Source organism: Physcomitrium patens, chromosome 3 (genome assembly GCF_059467195.1).
Source record: "Physcomitrium patens ecotype Gransden chromosome 3, ASM5946719v1, whole genome shotgun sequence".
Taxonomy (NCBI): domain Eukaryota; kingdom Viridiplantae; phylum Streptophyta; class Bryopsida; order Funariales; family Funariaceae; genus Physcomitrium; species Physcomitrium patens.
In genome coordinates this window covers 11284674-11301776 of record NC_143412.1, presented here as the reverse complement: position 1 = coordinate 11301776, position 17103 = coordinate 11284674, and the positions used below count along the sequence as shown (strand labels likewise).

Below are 17103 nucleotides of genomic sequence, written 5' to 3'. Positions count from 1 at the left end.
TCTTGAGTCTAGAATTCGAAGAATCAACTTTGCTGATTCAAGAGCTAGGTTCTCTGCAAACTACGTAATTAGCTGGAGAGTGACTTTCTTGACTGAAGATCATATTTTCGGATCTTACAGGTATAGTCAAGTTTGAGGCTGTTAAAATAGATTCTAGTGAAGTTAGTTGCTTAGTTGGTATAAGCTAACGCGCTGAAGCCTAGTGCTCAATATAAAGGTTACGAAGTGGAAGGGCGTGCAGAGTTCAGGGAGTAAAACTTTCGAGGAGACTCGAACACTGAGCAACGACCCAACGATCCTGAAATTACTTACCCTGATTCCGCTTCTCTAGATGACAAGCAAGCGTACGTTATTGTCGTTCGGGGGTTACCGCATTTTCGAACTACACGAGAACTGGACACACACATAGCGAATGGTTTCTGCTCAGACAGCCATATCTTTGAAGGAGCGCCTGAAAAAACATTGACAAAGAAGAAGCCGCGGCAGAGGACATGGAGAGCCCTGAATCTCCTGTGATGAAATTTGAAGTATTAACCATGAAATCGTTGAATGAGATCAAGTTCTTGAAAAAACCTGGAGAATCAAACCGAGTCTAGGACATTTAGGATGAAGAGAGCGGCGAAATGTGAAGACCAGGACAATGAGGATGAAGACTATTAGGGGTCTCAATTTTAAGAATATATTTCTATAAGAGTAATGTTTAAAGGTTTAAATTCTATAGAAATATATTCTTAAAATTGAGACGTAATAAAATTTAGATAATTAAAAATGACATCTTTAAGTTCATAAATGTTTTATTTGCATCAAGTTTCAATATAAATTCATACATAAGCCATTTAAGAAAGACAACTGTTAGCAAATAATTATTAATGAATATTATACAATAGTTTTTGAAATATTAAAAAATATCAAATATGAGATTTTATTTTTAGGATTGGCCATTTCTCAAGAATCCAAATTTACTTGAGATATACTAAAAAGACTTTGTTGGAAATTACATTGTGAATAAACTTCATTTAAGAAAACTAAAATACCTATTTCTTCACATTAGTACAAAATCCAATTTTAGTATAAATTTTAAAAAACCAATTTTCTAATCTTGTTATAAAATTTTGCACAATACTATTCACTGGCATTGTCAAATTATCTTAAACAAATTTGCTAAGAAGTTGAATGACAGTGGGCTCCTTAAAGAATTGGGGTAAATTTAACACATTTGCAGAATTCATCTCTCACCTTCTCCAACAGTATCATCAATGTAATCTAGATCTTTCCTACAATATCCATCATAGTTTACCAATAGTTTTTAATATAACCTCACATGTGTTACTCACCATCTTAGGTTGGTGTAAGTTTGATGAGGCTTTCCAAATTCCACTTAAACCAATCCAAGGAAGTTGAGGGAAGATTCAGTAATTTCCTTGCATGTAAGTAACATGTTCCCTAGTATTCATTGGAACCTTCTATATATGACACCTACTTAAGAAACAGGTTATCAGGTGTAATAATTTGAAGACCATTGAACCAAAAAGAAAATTAGGAAATCAATATAAGTAGAATAACTCAAAAAAGAGAAGCTGTCAATTCATAAGCAACCTGTGCTGTAAAACACCTAAACACGTGCATGCTCTATAATTCAAGGAAGCTATTTTCTAAATTGTGATCATCATCGTCATCAGAATCTCTACTGCAAGAGTCTGAAACGCGGGCCATGCTCACAACAAACCTTACCACCTGCAATAAGCCAATTTCAAGATTATTGAACATAACAATATTGTAGACAACAAATGCACCAACTTTGAATCATCAAAAGTAAAAAGATCCCCACAAATTATTATTTTTTGTATAAATAATGCTTGTGAGGGTGTGAAAACATACCTGGCTGACAGAAATTGGTCTAGGTGAATGGTATTCCAAGACCTGCTCTCGTGTAACACACAAGCCTTTGGCAGGTTTCCAAGGGGGGTCTCTCAACCATATCACTTCTTTGCAAGTTGGACAATAAGCTCTATTCAACGTAGACAAATGTGGCGAACGACCTGCAAACAATGTAATAAATCACCACTCGCTTCATGAGAAAAATCATTTTACGTCTAAGACATATTCTTGCATTGTACATTGAGGTTTTTAATCTTAACACATATCAAAAAGTACTCATATATTGACAGCACCAAAAATTGCCTCTTCTAAACTCTGGTATAAGATACCTTTTGAGCACAGATTGAAAGCTTTGCGCCAGTACCCAACTGCATTGTTTGATGGTTTCTTTAAGATAGTTGGTCTGTTACTGTCTGGGATAATATCTTCACGTATTTCGGCTGCAGTCATAAGATCCTCTCTGAGATTTGACGTGCCATAGACATATAAGAACCAATTCCGCCAAATTTTACCATCAGTTGCAATAACGTTCCAAGCCCTGAAAAAGACAATATCATTCTCCATTTTTAACCAGGTTCAACTTTAACCCTAACCAATACTTTAACTAGAACATAGCAACCAGCTTTCAACTTAGTTACCGCTGAATAAAGAGTGTACTACTTAATTCTAAGGAATACCTGCAAACCGCAGATGCTGTGGCTAATGAGCGCGCATCCAAATATTCGAACACATGAAGCAGTATGTCTCCTGATAAATGTAAATATTCTGACACAACATTCAGAGAGAGTCTATGTTACAACTCTTCTTCTACAAAGAAACTTGATTCCCTGGTCATGTTGAACGTCTTTCGGGTACACTGGACTTGATTCGAGTTTCAGAGGTGTCTAACGCCTTCTAAAAAGGAACCAGTCTTTCTGACAATCGGATTTCTACACAGTATTACTGGCAAAACAAAGCATTACATTTCATTCTAAATCAGCTTATTCATGGAAATAAAGTAAGACGGCACAAACCTCCTAAGCCCCTAGTCTTGGATGCATATAACACGGCATCAAGGGATGGTGGCAAGTTCAAGGTGGTATACCAGGCAAAGGTTCAGGGTTACGGTTGTTATACAGTCGGTGCCAAGTCTTAGTTGCTGTTTTACCCTTTGCAACTACTTCAGTACAATTTTGCGAAGAGAAAATCTGTTCCACTGTTTGCAGCAACAACTTTGCAGTTTCTAGATGTCTGATGTCATCCATTCTTTTCTCCTTTCTGCCAGAACCACGACGCTCAGTGATATTTTAAAATCTAGTATGTCTATCCTTTAACGTCTACACGTACGATGATATAGAAACCACTAAGGATCAGGATCAGTGCACAAATAAAAACTGGATTCTCAATGGTTGAAGACTGCATAACGGCTAACATCTAAACCAAGGCACCACTTTGTGTAACCATATCCTGAGTACATCTTGGAAGATTGAAATTAAGTCCACTGACATACTTGGAAAGAGTGTGAAATGCATGCTCGACGTCCTCATATAGCAGCGCCTGAAAGGAAATAGGAGCGTAAACATAGACAGCCCTCAAAATACATCGTAGCTCCCTACATGCCTCAGCATAATCATTTCTGCACATCATTGGTATCCAAGCATTGGTCAGATAGAACCCTAAAGTTCGCTCATGGACTCCAATAACTATGCAAAAGTCCATATCGACTATGCTACGTCAAATTTCTCTAGGTGACACTAAGATAGATGCTAAATTCAACTAGATACCAAGGGGAACAACAGCATTACCAGGATAAAAATTAGGGACATATATTGTAGCCCATTGTGTGCCGGAAGCGTTCAACTACAACTAGCATGAAATAAGGCACCACAGGAGCCAAGAGGAAGAGCACGAAGTGATAACTGAATTAAGCCTGTGAGCTCACCAACAAAAAAAACACGCACAAACAGACATACACCATTGCGCATACATGCATGTATGCTTGCCCAGTGGAAATGCTATAATAATCGAGAACATTCCCCCTTTCCCACAAATTCATTGCAACCCTAAAAAGTAGGAAATCGACATGCATAAAACATGTACCTTCGAGAAAGTGCTTCATTCAGCTGCAAAGATCGGTAGCGGCGCTCCATCCTTGGTCAACTATCCAAGAATGTGCTTGTGCATGATGTCAGCGCTAGCAGGTTCGTTGCAGAATCTTTCAATTGAGACCGCTAAATCCGAACCCATTCCCTTAAACCCCTCCGTGGAACCATGTACCCCTCTTTTAGTGTTCCCGCTCTTCAATGTCGGAGACACGTGACTTCCTGTAAAGATGACTCTACCCAACTTCAAAGACAAGATTTTCGTAAATGGTAAAGATTGCTCAAAGCTTGGCAAGGGAATTAATACATGACTTACAGCATAAGATGCTTCGCCTGCTGCGAACTCCAAATCTTAAACATTTCCTGAAATCCATTGCCATGCTAGAGCTCCAGTATGAGAGCGTGGTACCGCTTTGGGGAATGTTTCATGCATTTATGCTGGAGTATCAATTGTGGGCGTCAGAGTGAGAGAAAGCATTAGAGAAATGTTTCGAGAAAATGTCTAGCAGCCAATCAGCGGTGAGTGGAAGAAGCTATTGTTCACGCACCTCCTTAGGAGAATCTCATCCTCCGCCAGATCCGCCGCTGCGTGGAACACCCGAAGTGACACCCGAAACGCTCATGGAGAAAACTTTCTGCCTTCGCCTTTCTTGCAAGAGAAGGTGGAGCTTTCGACCCACCTTCGTTTCCATCTCATCATTTTATCCGATGTTTAAGGACATTTTCCTGCTTTGCCACTAACTTGATATATCCTCAGGTGGATTCCAGCATGGGTTTTCCGTATTAATTATTCTTCTCTCTGAAGATTTTCTAAGACCCAACTTCTTACCCTGACGCCCCCTGATGATGGAGATTTTAGTGATCTAACCATACTACTTAAGGGTTCATTTCATGCCATGTTCAATGCCCTTTATCTCTAAATATTAAATTCCACCTAGTGTAGAGCTTGCAGGCCTTGCAGAGTTATTCCAAAAACAGTTCAAGCATATCCCCGAATAGTGAGAAAAGGTTTTCAATAAGAAAATTCAAGGAAACGTAGTGAACACAATACTTTGTTGTTGAACCAAAACTGTAGCCATAAATTTCACAATTTCCACATATTCCCAGGTTAACTGGTGAAGAGGAATCTACTTACAAACATCAGATAGATAATTAACTACAGATGAGATGATTCAAACTTCGCGAATGCTTGGGGGAAAAAAAAAATCCTTTTAAGAAAATGAAATAAAAATTGTTGTGAGACGGGTTCTAAAAACGCGCAGGGAAGGGGTGATTTTAAGGATGACTAGGCCTTCGTTTCCCACCATCAGTCCTCGACTTTTTCAACACAGTGACAGCACCCACTTGGATGTCTGGTTGTGATGCACTTAGTCTGCTACTTGCAGGAGAGGCAGCCGGCGCCCGTGGCCTTGGGGTTGCTAGTGGGGGAGCCCTAGCATTTCCAGACGAGCCAACAGTAAAACCTCGGGCACTAGCTTCCCTCATCTCCTCCACATCAAACACTAACGGTGAGCTAACTGTCCTACTTCCTGTGTGTTCCCTACCTTTACGTTTCTTCTTATGTATCACAAGATCCACAGGGTGCATGATCCCTTGATCCGACTCCGCCTCTTCCTCTTGTAATTCTTTTTTCTTACCGCTACTATTGACTTTACTCTTCGACTTCGCATTCTTGTCCTTCAACTTTTCGTTCCCTCCTTTCTTGCTCTTCTTGCCTTCCTGATTCGTAACAAGTACTTCCTCCTGTGGTGGAGCTACAGGTCGGACCAATGATATCCTTGTGGAACTCCGAGAATTAGGAGAAATTCCAATCTGTGCTGATTCAGCACCAGCAGGTCTACGAACGCCTCGCGGTCCAGTTACTACGGGAGCCTGTAGTATACCTCGTGAACCAGTTACAGGAGGAGCCTGTGGAGTTAATACTGGTGCATTACTTCTTACTCGTGCGGAAGAAAAATCAACTTCTGGAAATATGAGAGACATCCGCGAATCAAACAAAGCTTGTAAGCGACGAGCATCTGTCTGAACCTGCAAGCGAAATCATTCGAGGTTATGAGCTGCAATCGAGAAGAAACACAACAGCAATTTGCCAAATCTACTAGAGCGATGCTGCAGCAATCCATTTATTTTAAATTCAAACGAGTTGTTAACTAAGTTTAGTTAGGAAAATCAATTACCTCTGCAGAGGTGCTATAATAGCGGGCTGCATTATCAATCATAAGATGAACATCTGATGCGAATTCCAGTACACTTGGGTACTCTAAGCGATCCAATTTCTCCTCGATTAAATGGGCATTAATTGGCCTAGCTATAACTTTGTAATATTCAGGCAATTCGCTGCGCTTGGGCAGCTCCAGAAAAAGAGCAGCTATCTGTCTGCCATCTTTGTTGACTGCTCCATGCAGCTTGCTGAGGACAGACTTGCACTGCACAAAAACCAGAACTATTTACAAACGTATAACAAAACAGAAACTATCGAAGGTGACCTCTGAAAAATAAAGGACAAAAGAAAGGAAAAGAAAAGAGATCAGAACAACAACCACGTCTCGATCCAGGTAGAACGCAAAAATGTAGATCTTGTACCTTTTTTTGTTGTCCCTCAGGGAGACGACCTTTGTCACCACAGTAGCTCCCCAGTAAACCTGCTTGGGTTCTAGCAGTCCTGTTATCTCTTCCCAAATCCGGTTCAGCAGCAGGCTCATGCAACCCGTTTGCTCGGGAGTGCTTGAACACAATACGAGGCCGTGCTGGTACTTGAGCCTCTGGAAAAGGAACACTCCTCTTCTTAGCAGAGCCACCCCAGTGATCTGTTTTGTCATATGATTGAGGAGCAGGGTCAACTGTTCCAAAGTTCGACCATTCCGGAGGATTTTGCTTCGCCCTATTGTTCGATCGAAAAGAAAGTAGGGGTGTTTCCCTCTCATTGAAAGAACCATTACTAGTTTCTCTCTCCCCTAACCCATCTAAATGGACAGTACGACGATGACTGCGACTGCGTTTTCTTTTCTTTTGAGGTTGAATCGTGTGATCCACTTCATAATCTGCAACGTCCTCAGCTTCTTCTCTCCCTTCTATCCAGCTTTCTGACCGTTGATCTGAATCAACAGATGCGGCTATCTCCCCTTCCTCAAGCTCATCACCCTATTAAACCAGAAATTTTCCCAACTGTTAAGCTGCTTCTTTGACATTAGTTAAGCTTGTAGCTCCATGATTGACCTTACCATACGACGCAATTCATAGAAATCCACAACATTCAACAAGACACACCTCTTCTGCTTTGCTCGAGCGAGACTCCAGTGCCGATAATGAAGCAAATTTTTTCGACTGGCTTGTACCAGCTACCCGTTGGGGTTTCACTGGAGACATCTCGCCTTCGTCAGAAGATATTTCGGGGGCTAATTCACCTTCTTCTTCCACATCTTCCTCTGGCTCAGCCTCCTCTTCTTCCTCTTCATCGTCATCATCAACTTCCTCTATGACCTGCAGACCATACGATAAGCCTTATGCAATTAGCTGACGAATCACACCACATCTGAATAAACACAGAATTATTCTAGCACCAATGAGAGCTTTAAAGGAGATTGAATACGCTGATATGATGAAAAGAGTGTTTTCTTAAAACTAAAAAAGTTACCCAGTTCAGTGCAAAATGAATACCTCTTCGATAATCTCTTCCACTTCATGCTCTTCTCCTTCTACATCCCTCATGTCTGTACACAAAAATCACTACTTCAACAAAGAGGACTTTGACAGCTTAAACCAAGCAATGGTTCCATAACTTAAACTACTTCCAACCAATCAAACAAAATTTTGACGATGAAGAGTTTCAAATAATACTCATAACCGCTACCTTCATCTTGATCTTCTCCTTCATTAACACCTCCTTCCTCCTCCTCTTCATCATCAGCATTCGCAGCAGTTAATACCTCTTCAATAACTGATTCTCGCTCATCTTCTTCATATTCCTCAGCCTCCTTTTCAGGGAAAAAATCGTCGTCTATTTCCACCTCCCGATAGTTCTTGTACCTGCTGGTACTCTTGGAGCGTTTCTCAAGAGCTTTTGGAGGTGCAGCAGGTCCTTTTATCACCTGATGAGCTAACAGGTCTTCAGCTTCCTGTGTCCCCACTGCTCCCAAGAAACCCTTCTTCATGGACTCTTTGGAAGTGGCTTCAATTGCAGCATTGACTTCTCGAGACCCAACACGCATCCATTTAGGAATTTTATGATGAGGGAGAAGATCACCAACCCACTTCCATTCCTCATCCATTTTATCAAAAAGTTCCAATTCGTCGTCTGTTCTTGCGATCATTCGATTCACTTCTTGTAAAGTGGGAACATCATGAACTGTTTGCTGATATCTTTCTTCATCATGCAATAGAGCTTCCAGTGTGAGTCGTCTCTCCTCCTGAGTCGTTCGTTGGTCGAACCTCCCAGCATTGATAACTTCATCAGCCATATCGATTTTATGCTGCTGAATATTATTGCGAACCAAGCTCTCCACGGAACCCACGTACCGATCCTTACCAGCCTGAACCAAACACGATAAAGCTCAAGTACAAACACCCTTACAACTACAAAAAGCAGCAAAGATCACTTCATAGTGCAGAATCAAAGGTACAAGTGCGAACACAAGAACAAAAACTTCAAATCACACCATTAACCAGTAAAACAACAACTAACGACCTAATCAAGATTTCATTGATAAATTATGGGTACCATTTCATCGTCTTTCTCGTCCAAGGATCCCCCACTCCGCAGCTCATCCTCCTTCTCATAGCTTGGAGTACTTTCGACCACAGCCTCCATGTAAATAACACGAACCTCTCTCTTTTGCCCAATGCGATGTGCCCGTGCCACGGCTTGCTCCTCATTTTTTGGATTAGGGTCAGGATCATACACAATCACCGTATCAGCTGTCTGCAGATTAAGACCTCTGCCAGCAGCACGAATACTAAGCAGAAAGATAAAGCAGTCAGAATCCGGCCGATTAAACTCAACTATAGCTGATTCCCGAGCCTCAAGGGTTGTCATTCCGTCAATGCGACGGTAAATAAGTCTTCTCCACTGTAAGTAATCTTCTAGTATATCCAGCAACCTAGTCATAGTGCTGAAGAGCAGGACTCGATGGCCCGTCTTATGCAGCTTCACCAGGATACGATCTAGAATCCACAGCTTCCCACAGGTACGTACTGTCATATCCCCTTGGATATGATACCTCGGAGGATAATTTAAATATGGGTGATTGCAGACTTTACGTAGTTCCATACACTTATTCTGCAATGGAGCGTAGGCTCGTGCTTGCCGCTTGCTGTTTCCAGCGATCCTTTGGGCCTCATCATCCGGATCTAAACGCAGGGTCCCAGTTGTTTTCACCCAATCATAAATTGCTGCCTGGTATGCTGACATTTTGCATTTAAGAACAACTGATACCTGTGGAACCAGGATAAAAATTGAAATAAGGATATCGTCCTAAAGATGAATTTGTGGCATATAATCTAAAAATTGAAAGATGACTGGATGGCGTCAAAAGATGATCACAAAACATGAATTGCACTATTAACGATAGTGAACAAATTATCACCTTGGGAGGAAGAGATCCTTCTACATCCTCAACACGACGCCGCAACATGAAAGGTTCGAGAATCTGGTGGAGCCTATGAATAACAATGACTTTTTTCTCAGTCTCCAGCCAATCATCCTCTTCACTCTGAGTGGGGTCCTTCTGAAAGGGTTTCGAAAACCACTCATGAAATGCCTTACTGTTGTCAAATACTTCAGGGAGTAGCAGATTAAGAAGCGACCACAGCTCATGAAGATCATTCTGCAAAGATACCAACCGTCATCAGCACGGTGACAAAATGCCATGTATGATGTTGGACAAACGTTAGATGGAGACATAGATCCCAATTGTCAAGAAGACAGATCGAAAGAGCACTATGACATATACCTGTAGTGGAGTGCCCGTAAGCAGCAATCGCCGCGAGCAACGAAATCGATCGAGGTCACGGGCAAGACGTGATTCACGATCCTTCATGCGTTGGGCTTCGTCGATAATTATGTACTTCCAATCCACTTTTGCCAGTTTAGATCGATCGCGCATAATAAACTCATACGTTGTCACCAACACATTGAACTTCATCGAGCACACCTCCTGAGCAGAGCAAACGAAAAGGGGGATTATGGATCGATTGAAACAAGTGAAAAATCAGATATTGCAACTAGAATTGGAGCTAGATATTCTGATAGAAAACCAACCTGGGAAAATATTTTGGCACGTTGATCTTTATGTCCAACATAATATATACAAGAGGCGGATGGGAGCCATCTCGTTAACTCACTCTGCACAAATGGTAATGTCAATGTACACAGTAAGAACAATGAGTAAATTTTAGCAGGAAAGTACCGTAAGTCATAAGGAAAAATAAAATCATGTATGAAATCGAATTCAGTTAAGTTAGGAGAAGCTAGTATGGCCAAAAAGAACTTCTCATTTCATCAAAAAGTAACTTGAACAATAGTGAACAAAAAGTACCTTCCAATTAACCATAACAGCGTTGGGTACAATAATTAAGTGGGGTCCGTAGTTGCCCTTGAACTCCATGAGATAAGCAATAAGTGCCATTACCTGTAGAGGTCCGCACGCAAACAAATTGGTATCAACTAACATATTATATTACCAAACACACCTCTAAAAAGACATGTCATCTACTTTCAAATATTCTAATGTGCAAGTGCAAAAATTATTGTCCGTAGCATGTGAGGACCAGTGTGTGCATTTTTAAGTCTGACAAAATTCTCTAACCAGAGATCGAGTACTTTTTAAGATTTAAAACTGTTTAAAAGTGGAAAAATAGACCATGTACAAAAACTAAAATTGATGTCCGTCTCTCGAACATAACCCAAATGAACTTCATTTCATGCGTTTCGAAAAAGTGCAACGTCACCTGGACTGTTTTCCCGAGTCCCATTTCATCCGCAAGTATCCCATTCAGCCTATTATTGTACAATGATAGCATCCACTGTAAACCCACCTGTAAAAAAACAGAAGCAATTCAGAACACATAATTCCTCGTTACGCCAACACAATTCCGAATCGCTCAAAGAGGTAGCCCTTCTACATTAAACCGTTCGAAATTGCCTTTCGAAATTTCATGACTTCAACTGCCGTCTACAAAGGTGTTGTGGCCGAACTTTAAGAGGGAAAGATATAATTCAAATACCAACACCTACCATTTGGTAATCTCGCAACACACCAACAGCAAGCATTGATGGTTGTTTGACAATCTTCTCATGCACTGCGTGCGCCAAACTGTAATATCTGTGACGTCCATAGAGAATTCAGTCGTAGAAGAAGCAAGGACAGGGTTAATAAGCTCCATACTTGCCAACGCGTAGTTAGTAAAAACATTAATCCACAACACAAGTGTTACAATTGTCAACAATGACCGGAAGCAATATAAAAGCAGTAGGTCCTCGATCGCAAACATACGAAAAATGCTATGCCACATTCCGAAAAGGTTAGCAGATATACTTACTTATGTACAGAAGAATCATGTGGCACTCTGTTAACGTAACCGTTAACTTCAGCTTCTTCACTAGCTCGGATTGCTGCTTGCTGCGCTTCCTCTTCTGAGTAACCCTACGAGTAAACAAGTGTAAGGTCAGATATGTAATCCAGACACAACATAAATACTTCATTCCAACTCCAAAAGCCGAGCCGCTGGTTCCAAATCAAACGTACATATTATGCTCAGCAGACTAGCACTGGAGGAGCATTCTGTAATACCTGTGCTCTAGCAGAAGCTGCAGCTGCTGTAGCAGCTTCCTCTCGTTCCTGATGATTCTTAACAGCGGATATTTTTCCTCCCAGTTTATGCAAATATTCTTCTGTCTGTGAGAGGAAGGAGGACAGCACCTCAAACCTCTCCCCAGCGTCTCCATTAAGCTGACCTTGTTGCTGTTTTAACATCTCCCTGTAGGCATCAACGTCATTGTTTTTCAAAGCCTCCATCCTCTTAGTGCGATCCTCATCCTTCCGCTTGGAGTACTCTCTGAGCATACGTTCATGATATTTCGCAACACCTCTGTTCCTAGTAACACGCGCATCTCTGGATGCCCACTGTGACTCTAATAACTTCTTTCGCCACTGCATAAGTGCTTTTAAGTGCTTTTCACGAGTAGTCTTTTGCAGCGTAATCGATTGTCTAGAGAGGTCCATCCGTTGCCTATCACATAAGCGAACAAACTTCCTGTAAGCCCGCTCCCCCATAGCCATTATCTCCTGCTGTTGCTGCTCCACTTCATCCCGAACACGATGTTGAAGCTCCAGCAGCCGTAACTTCTTTTCCTCAATACGAAGCCTCACGATCTGATAGGACTGTAGTAACTTCTTGCCGTTTCTTGTATTCAAAACATCTGAAATTGTTTCAAGCCTCTCCGCTCTTTTTTTGTCAATGACACGCACACCTTCATCCAAAAGAAGATCCTCGACTTTGTAGCCAAGAGAAACTGGCTGACCCCAAGGGATTGCTTGAGGTGGTAGAGAAAGTGCAGCTCCATCAATTCTTTTACTGACAGGAGGGAAATCAAAGAGGGGACCACGATAAGGAGTCATTTTAACTGGTAAAACCTTTCGAATGGAGGGTGGCATCAAAGTAGAAGGGGGAGGCGTTCTGCTTCCTGTTACATTGGGAGTAGAAGTTGGTCCGGACATTCTGCTAATATCGACCTTGTTAGACTTCATGTCCTTCGTCTCCGTCTTTGCAGCACCCTCATGTTTTATTCTTTGTTCAGACTTAACTTGAGGGGATTCAAGCTTCATGCTTGGGGCACCTTTACCATTCCCACTGTCAACATTCGGCATGCAAGTAGCTGAGGGAGTGCCGTCCACCTTTATAGCTCCATCTCTAGTATTCACCTCCTTTGAAACCTCGGAATCTTTAGTAACTGACGATTCCTTGGTTCGGTTTTCAACGGGTTTTGAATTAGACTCATGAGCAACTTTTCCTAAAGGCTCGGGTTCCTTCCCAACGGCTTGAGGGATAGGGGCTTGTTCTCTAAGACGCGAAACAGCCGATAACTGAGAGGAATGTTGTGATGATCGAAGCGGAGGATTGATAAGACGCTTTATCTCCTCAGCGACAGTAGTTTCCCCAGGCTGCAGATCAAAACAAAAAAGAAACTTTTTTGAGTAACATACTCGTAGTAGACTATCTTGGCAACGGAGAAGTGATGAACATGTACTATGATTACATCAAAAACTATCCTACCCGATGCCTAGGACAAATTAAACATTCGATTCACATAGGTTATCCACTTCTAAAATGTTGATGATACACACCTTCCTTGCTCTAAGCTTCTTGAAAGCCAATATCTGATTTCGAAGTAGTGTAAGCTGGTACTTGCTGAAACCAAAACCTGAAGGCTGTTGCTGAGCTGGAGGGTGCCTAGACTGCTGGGAGACTCCAAAACCTTCTGCACCGCCCACAGTCAAGGTTGGTCTAGAAACTTGCGGCTGCGCTGTAGGTTGACCTAATTGATTGGACCCACTACCTGATCTGTCAATTGTCTCTGTACCAGACTCTGCATTTGAAGCTTTCGATGATAACAAAGTGCTATTCACAGGACCTGTAAATATTTTTACAACTACAGATTAGATCACAAACTGCCAAATCCCAGTCTTTTTCAATTATAGCAAATAAAAGAGGGTGGTACAAAGCATTGTGTGTGAGAGACCAGACTGTAAGGTGCAAGAACTAGGAATGAACTTAGCAAAAACTGAAGGAACCTTCAAATCAAACTTTCTCTTCATTAAAATAAAATTATTAAAAAATAAAAATAAAAATAAAATAAAATAACTCGTACCTGTATTGGATTGAAGAGTAGCACTTGACTGAGTCCTAGCCTCCCCACCTTGAGCCGAGTTATGATACATTACAAAACTAGGGATCATTTCAGGAGCAGTTCCGCCAGAGACAGAAGAATTGCTGCCATGTATACCTTGATAGAACATAGGCATAGGAACCGATTTGGGATATCCACCTAATGGAAGGCCACTAGATGTCATAAGCATGGGAGCTCCACCCACTGCTCCAATCCGGCTCTGGTCTACACCTGAAGTCAGCTGCGGACCAGATACTGCCATCGGTCTGGTCTGAGACATCATCATACCACTTTGACCAGCCAAATTCTGCATAGCTGCTACATGAGCTTGGTATTGAGGTAAAAACTGTGTGGAAGATTGAGCTTGCACAGGGAGTAGAGTATTGGCGGGCATAGCGGAGCTAACAGTTGTCATACCACTAAACTGAGAGCTCGAATTACTCTGAACACGCTGTTGGTGATTTTGCACACCTTGCACCACTCCTGAAGTTGGTCGTGGAAAGCTCCCATGAGGATAGGCAACAGACATAGCATCTGACCGTGATGGCTGCTGATTACCGGGCCGTGCTTGATTTCTAGGCTTCTCAGCCGAATTAGTCTGACCACCGGCGACACTTCCAGGTTGTGGTAGCTGTTGCAATTGTCTTCCAGCAAGCTGCCGATGCATTAACTCCTGAGACAAACACCATTACAATTCGATTCACTCGAAGAAAGCCAATAAAAGTAGCCCTTTGAATGCCGAATATTATTTGACACGCTTTGGCTGTGAGCAGCGCAGTGGCGTGTGAAGCGATAACTAGAATTAATGTCACTCTCGCTCCCTGTACAAGTGCGTGGACACAAGGTTCACAAACCCTAACTCTAAATCTGGAAACAGCTAAGGTTCAACCTTTCCTTCTCAGGACCGCTAAAATACTGTACAAATTGAAAAAAAGAGTTCAGATCAGGAAATATTGAGGTGCATGCGCGTACCTGCATGTTAAGGTTGTTTGCGCTGTTGAAATCCCTGGTGGGACCTGTTTGCAAGGGCTTAGTAACCTTCTGCTGGCTGTAAGCAGTAGCTTGAGCTTTCTGCTGTGCAGATAGCAACGCTTGCTGCAGGTATGCAGCTTGAGAATGTGACTGAGATCCGCGACTAGAGTCAGAATTACCCAAGCTGGTGGTCTGGGAATCACCGCTGCTCCGAGAATTTCCATCCTGCTGAAATCTTTGCTGAATTGAAGAAGGGAGGGAGCCAGAAGGACCCCCTCCAGTGCTACCACCGATGCTCGCAACTCCTTGATTGTTTCCGGCAGCCTGCTGAGCCTGAAGAAAGGATAATATTGTCTTATATCGTGGATCACTGGCCTGACCAGAGTCTCGCAAATGTTGCAGCTGCAGAAAAACGACATCACAGCACAAGCCAATCAACAACCGAAAACTATATATATATATATATGATAGTGTGCACAACTCGACTTCAGTATTTAAAGGTGGGAAAATCTTCGAGAGAAAAATATAAGGGAAACATCAGAAGAGCAACAAAACAAATTATCATGCCCGCACTACTAGATACACTAGGCGTCAGCAATATAGGATAAATCAGTTTACGGCAAGTCAATTGAGCAAGCTGAGGCATTTTCTGAAACATCGATCAGTATATCAAGTGACTTAGTGAAGTGCAATCTAAGGTAAATGGAATAATGAAGCAATCTTTGGTAATGAAAACCAGCAACTTGAAAAAGACCTCGCAAGAACACTGTTTATATTTCACTGTTACGATTAAGACGATAGAGGCGACCCGTGGCACTCTCCGAACACTTGAGAAACATCCTAACACCAACCCTCTGGGCAACTATGATGGCCATACCCCCAGATTATAGAGAGGTAAGAAATAAATTCGATGAACAGGTAAACAGAGGTGGACATAGGACTTTATGTTTCAAGCTTAGAACCCTAATAATGGTAAGACAGGAACCCAAGACTACCAGCAGCTCTATTCATGCTAAGAGGGGGCAGTAATACCAATCAGTTGAAAAGCCAAGACCGATCAGTCCCCAGCCTCTTTACGTAGGGGAATTTTCGAACTACTCTCCTTCCCCACAGTCGCTATATGAAATATGTCAAAATAAACCGAATAAGTTCGACCACACTGCCGGTCTGATTTATAATGTGCAATATCCAGTACTAAGGAAAAGTGATATTTTAAAGGATGAAGGATATACAAATTAAAACAAAAAATACACACACCCACAGTAATCGCGATGTGAGAATAAAACAGGAATAGATCTCCTATATACTCGACACAGACGATGAGACGCACCATGCCACCTGAACCAGCGGGTAAATTCCAAAAAATTCTACAAATATACAATACGATAGCGCAAAGATAGATATGCCGAGGCTAACGAAGTGTGCACGTAACACTGTTCAAAAAAGCAGACTAACCCTCCTAAGTAAAACCCAAGATATGCCCTTAGCGTAATCTATCAACTATCAAACTCTGTAGACGGAAGGGCCAACTTAGTACGAAAGGTCCAGCGGAAACTGCATTGATCATGGCAGGCCCCCCATAAACAACACGAAGCCTGAAATTCAGCAGGTTCTAAAAGAAACAGAATAGGCGAACCTAATCGAAGAAAAAGAGACAAAAAAAACTTCCTTAGGGTTTGGTAAGTGGCAATCATGTAATGACATAACTCCGACAGCGATTGCAGTATCTCCCCACCTGTTGAAGTAAATAAGCAGGGGCAAGCTGTGTCCATGCTGCAGAAGAAGTGGCACCCCCACTATTGCTAACACCTAAATTTTGTTGTTGTTGATTGCTTTGCTGATGCCCCTGCTGAAACGCCCCCTGAGTCGGCACCCCTGGTTGGTGTGGCTGAGGCTGTTGTTGCTGCTGCTGCTGCTGCGAACTAGACTGATTCACAGACTGCGCTCCTTGAAGTTGTGGTTGCTGCTGCGAGGATGCTGTGACTGTTGCCGCTACCCCTGCCCCCCCTACAACTCCAGGTGTCTGTGACGGTGTCAGTGTCGGGTTCTCAGCGGAAGATGGTGGTAGATCTGGAGCTATGGCGGGGGGCCGGCTGCATGCCGGCACCTCCCCGTCGTGAGCCTGCATTCAAAAGGCCGTGGTGCCTGTCCCTGTGATATCAGCCAACCCCCTTCCCTCTTTGGCAGTTCGTCTGAGACCGTTTCTTGAAGGAAGGAAGGGCGGGGGGCATAGGGCGGGGGTGGGAAGGGGACCGCAAAAGAAAGGGCAGGAGGGCACCCACCCACTTT

General features: G+C 42.4%; 2 protein-coding genes across 5 annotated transcripts; both read right to left on the bottom strand.

Moving 5' to 3' along the window:
- Positions 1 to 1536: 1536 nt before the first annotated feature.
- Positions 1537 to 4858, bottom strand: LOC112280683 (F-box protein At5g52880). Of its 3 annotated transcripts, none has more exons than XM_090248767.1 (9): positions 4508 to 4858; positions 4276 to 4397; positions 3958 to 4203; positions 3368 to 3493; positions 2963 to 3135; positions 2556 to 2643; positions 2208 to 2416; positions 1879 to 2039; positions 1537 to 1734 (listed from the first exon to the last, which is right to left on the bottom strand). In XM_090248767.1, the coding sequence occupies exons 3-9, from the start codon at positions 4005 to 4007 to the stop codon at positions 1630 to 1632; spliced, it is 912 nt and encodes a 303-aa protein (XP_090104893.1). In that variant the 5' UTR covers positions 4008 to 4203; positions 4276 to 4397; positions 4508 to 4858; the 3' UTR covers positions 1537 to 1629. The 3 variants fall into 3 exon arrangements, with proteins under 3 accessions (XP_090104893.1, XP_090104895.1, XP_090104894.1); XM_090248769.1 differs by having other exon boundaries at positions 2208 to 2338; XM_090248768.1 differs by having other exon boundaries at positions 3958 to 4181.
- Positions 4859 to 5010: 152 nt separating this feature from the next.
- Positions 5011 to 17064, bottom strand: LOC112280680 (chromatin remodeling ATPase BRAHMA). Of its 2 annotated transcripts, none has more exons than XM_024516451.3 (19): positions 16550 to 17064; positions 14815 to 15216; positions 13825 to 14515; positions 13301 to 13587; positions 11747 to 13117; positions 11496 to 11599; positions 11191 to 11278; positions 10905 to 10991; positions 10493 to 10585; positions 10216 to 10299; positions 9908 to 10111; positions 9542 to 9781; positions 8677 to 9390; positions 7810 to 8488; positions 7617 to 7669; positions 7227 to 7439; positions 6543 to 7100; positions 6137 to 6385; positions 5011 to 5987 (listed from the first exon to the last, which is right to left on the bottom strand). In XM_024516451.3, the coding sequence occupies exons 1-19, from the start codon at positions 16940 to 16942 to the stop codon at positions 5235 to 5237; spliced, it is 7263 nt and encodes a 2420-aa protein (XP_024372219.1). In that variant the 5' UTR covers positions 16943 to 17064; the 3' UTR covers positions 5011 to 5234. The 2 variants fall into 2 exon arrangements, with proteins under 2 accessions (XP_024372219.1, XP_024372220.1); XM_024516452.3 differs by having other exon boundaries at positions 13301 to 13434.
- Positions 17065 to 17103: the final 39 nt, after the last annotated feature.

What these genes read in the sequence shown, in the direction of transcription:
- LOC112280683 (XM_090248767.1), bottom strand. Translation starts at nt 4,007, where the DNA reads ATGGAGCGCCGCTACCGATCTTTGCAGCTGAATGAAGCACTTTCTCGA. An exon ending in TAACCCTGAACCTTTGCCTG is followed by an intron (nt 2,644 to 2,962) that starts GTATACCACCTT and finishes ATGTTGTGTCAG; the next exon opens with AATATTTACATTTATCAGGA. An exon ending in GACCAATTTCTGTCAGCCAG is followed by an intron (nt 1,735 to 1,878) that starts GTATGTTTTCAC and finishes GGCTTATTGCAG; the next exon opens with GTGGTAAGGTTTGTTGTGAG.
- LOC112280680 (XM_024516451.3), bottom strand. Translation starts at nt 16,942, where the DNA reads ATGCAGGCTCACGACGGGGAGGTGCCGGCATGCAGCCGGCCCCCCGCC. An exon ending in TGTTGCGAGATTACCAAATG is followed by an intron (nt 10,992 to 11,190) that starts GTAGGTGTTGGT and finishes GTTTTTTTACAG; the next exon opens with GTGGGTTTACAGTGGATGCT. An exon ending in GCTCGAGCAAAGCAGAAGAG is followed by an intron (nt 7,101 to 7,226) that starts GTGTGTCTTGTT and finishes CTGGTTTAATAG; the next exon opens with GGTGATGAGCTTGAGGAAGG.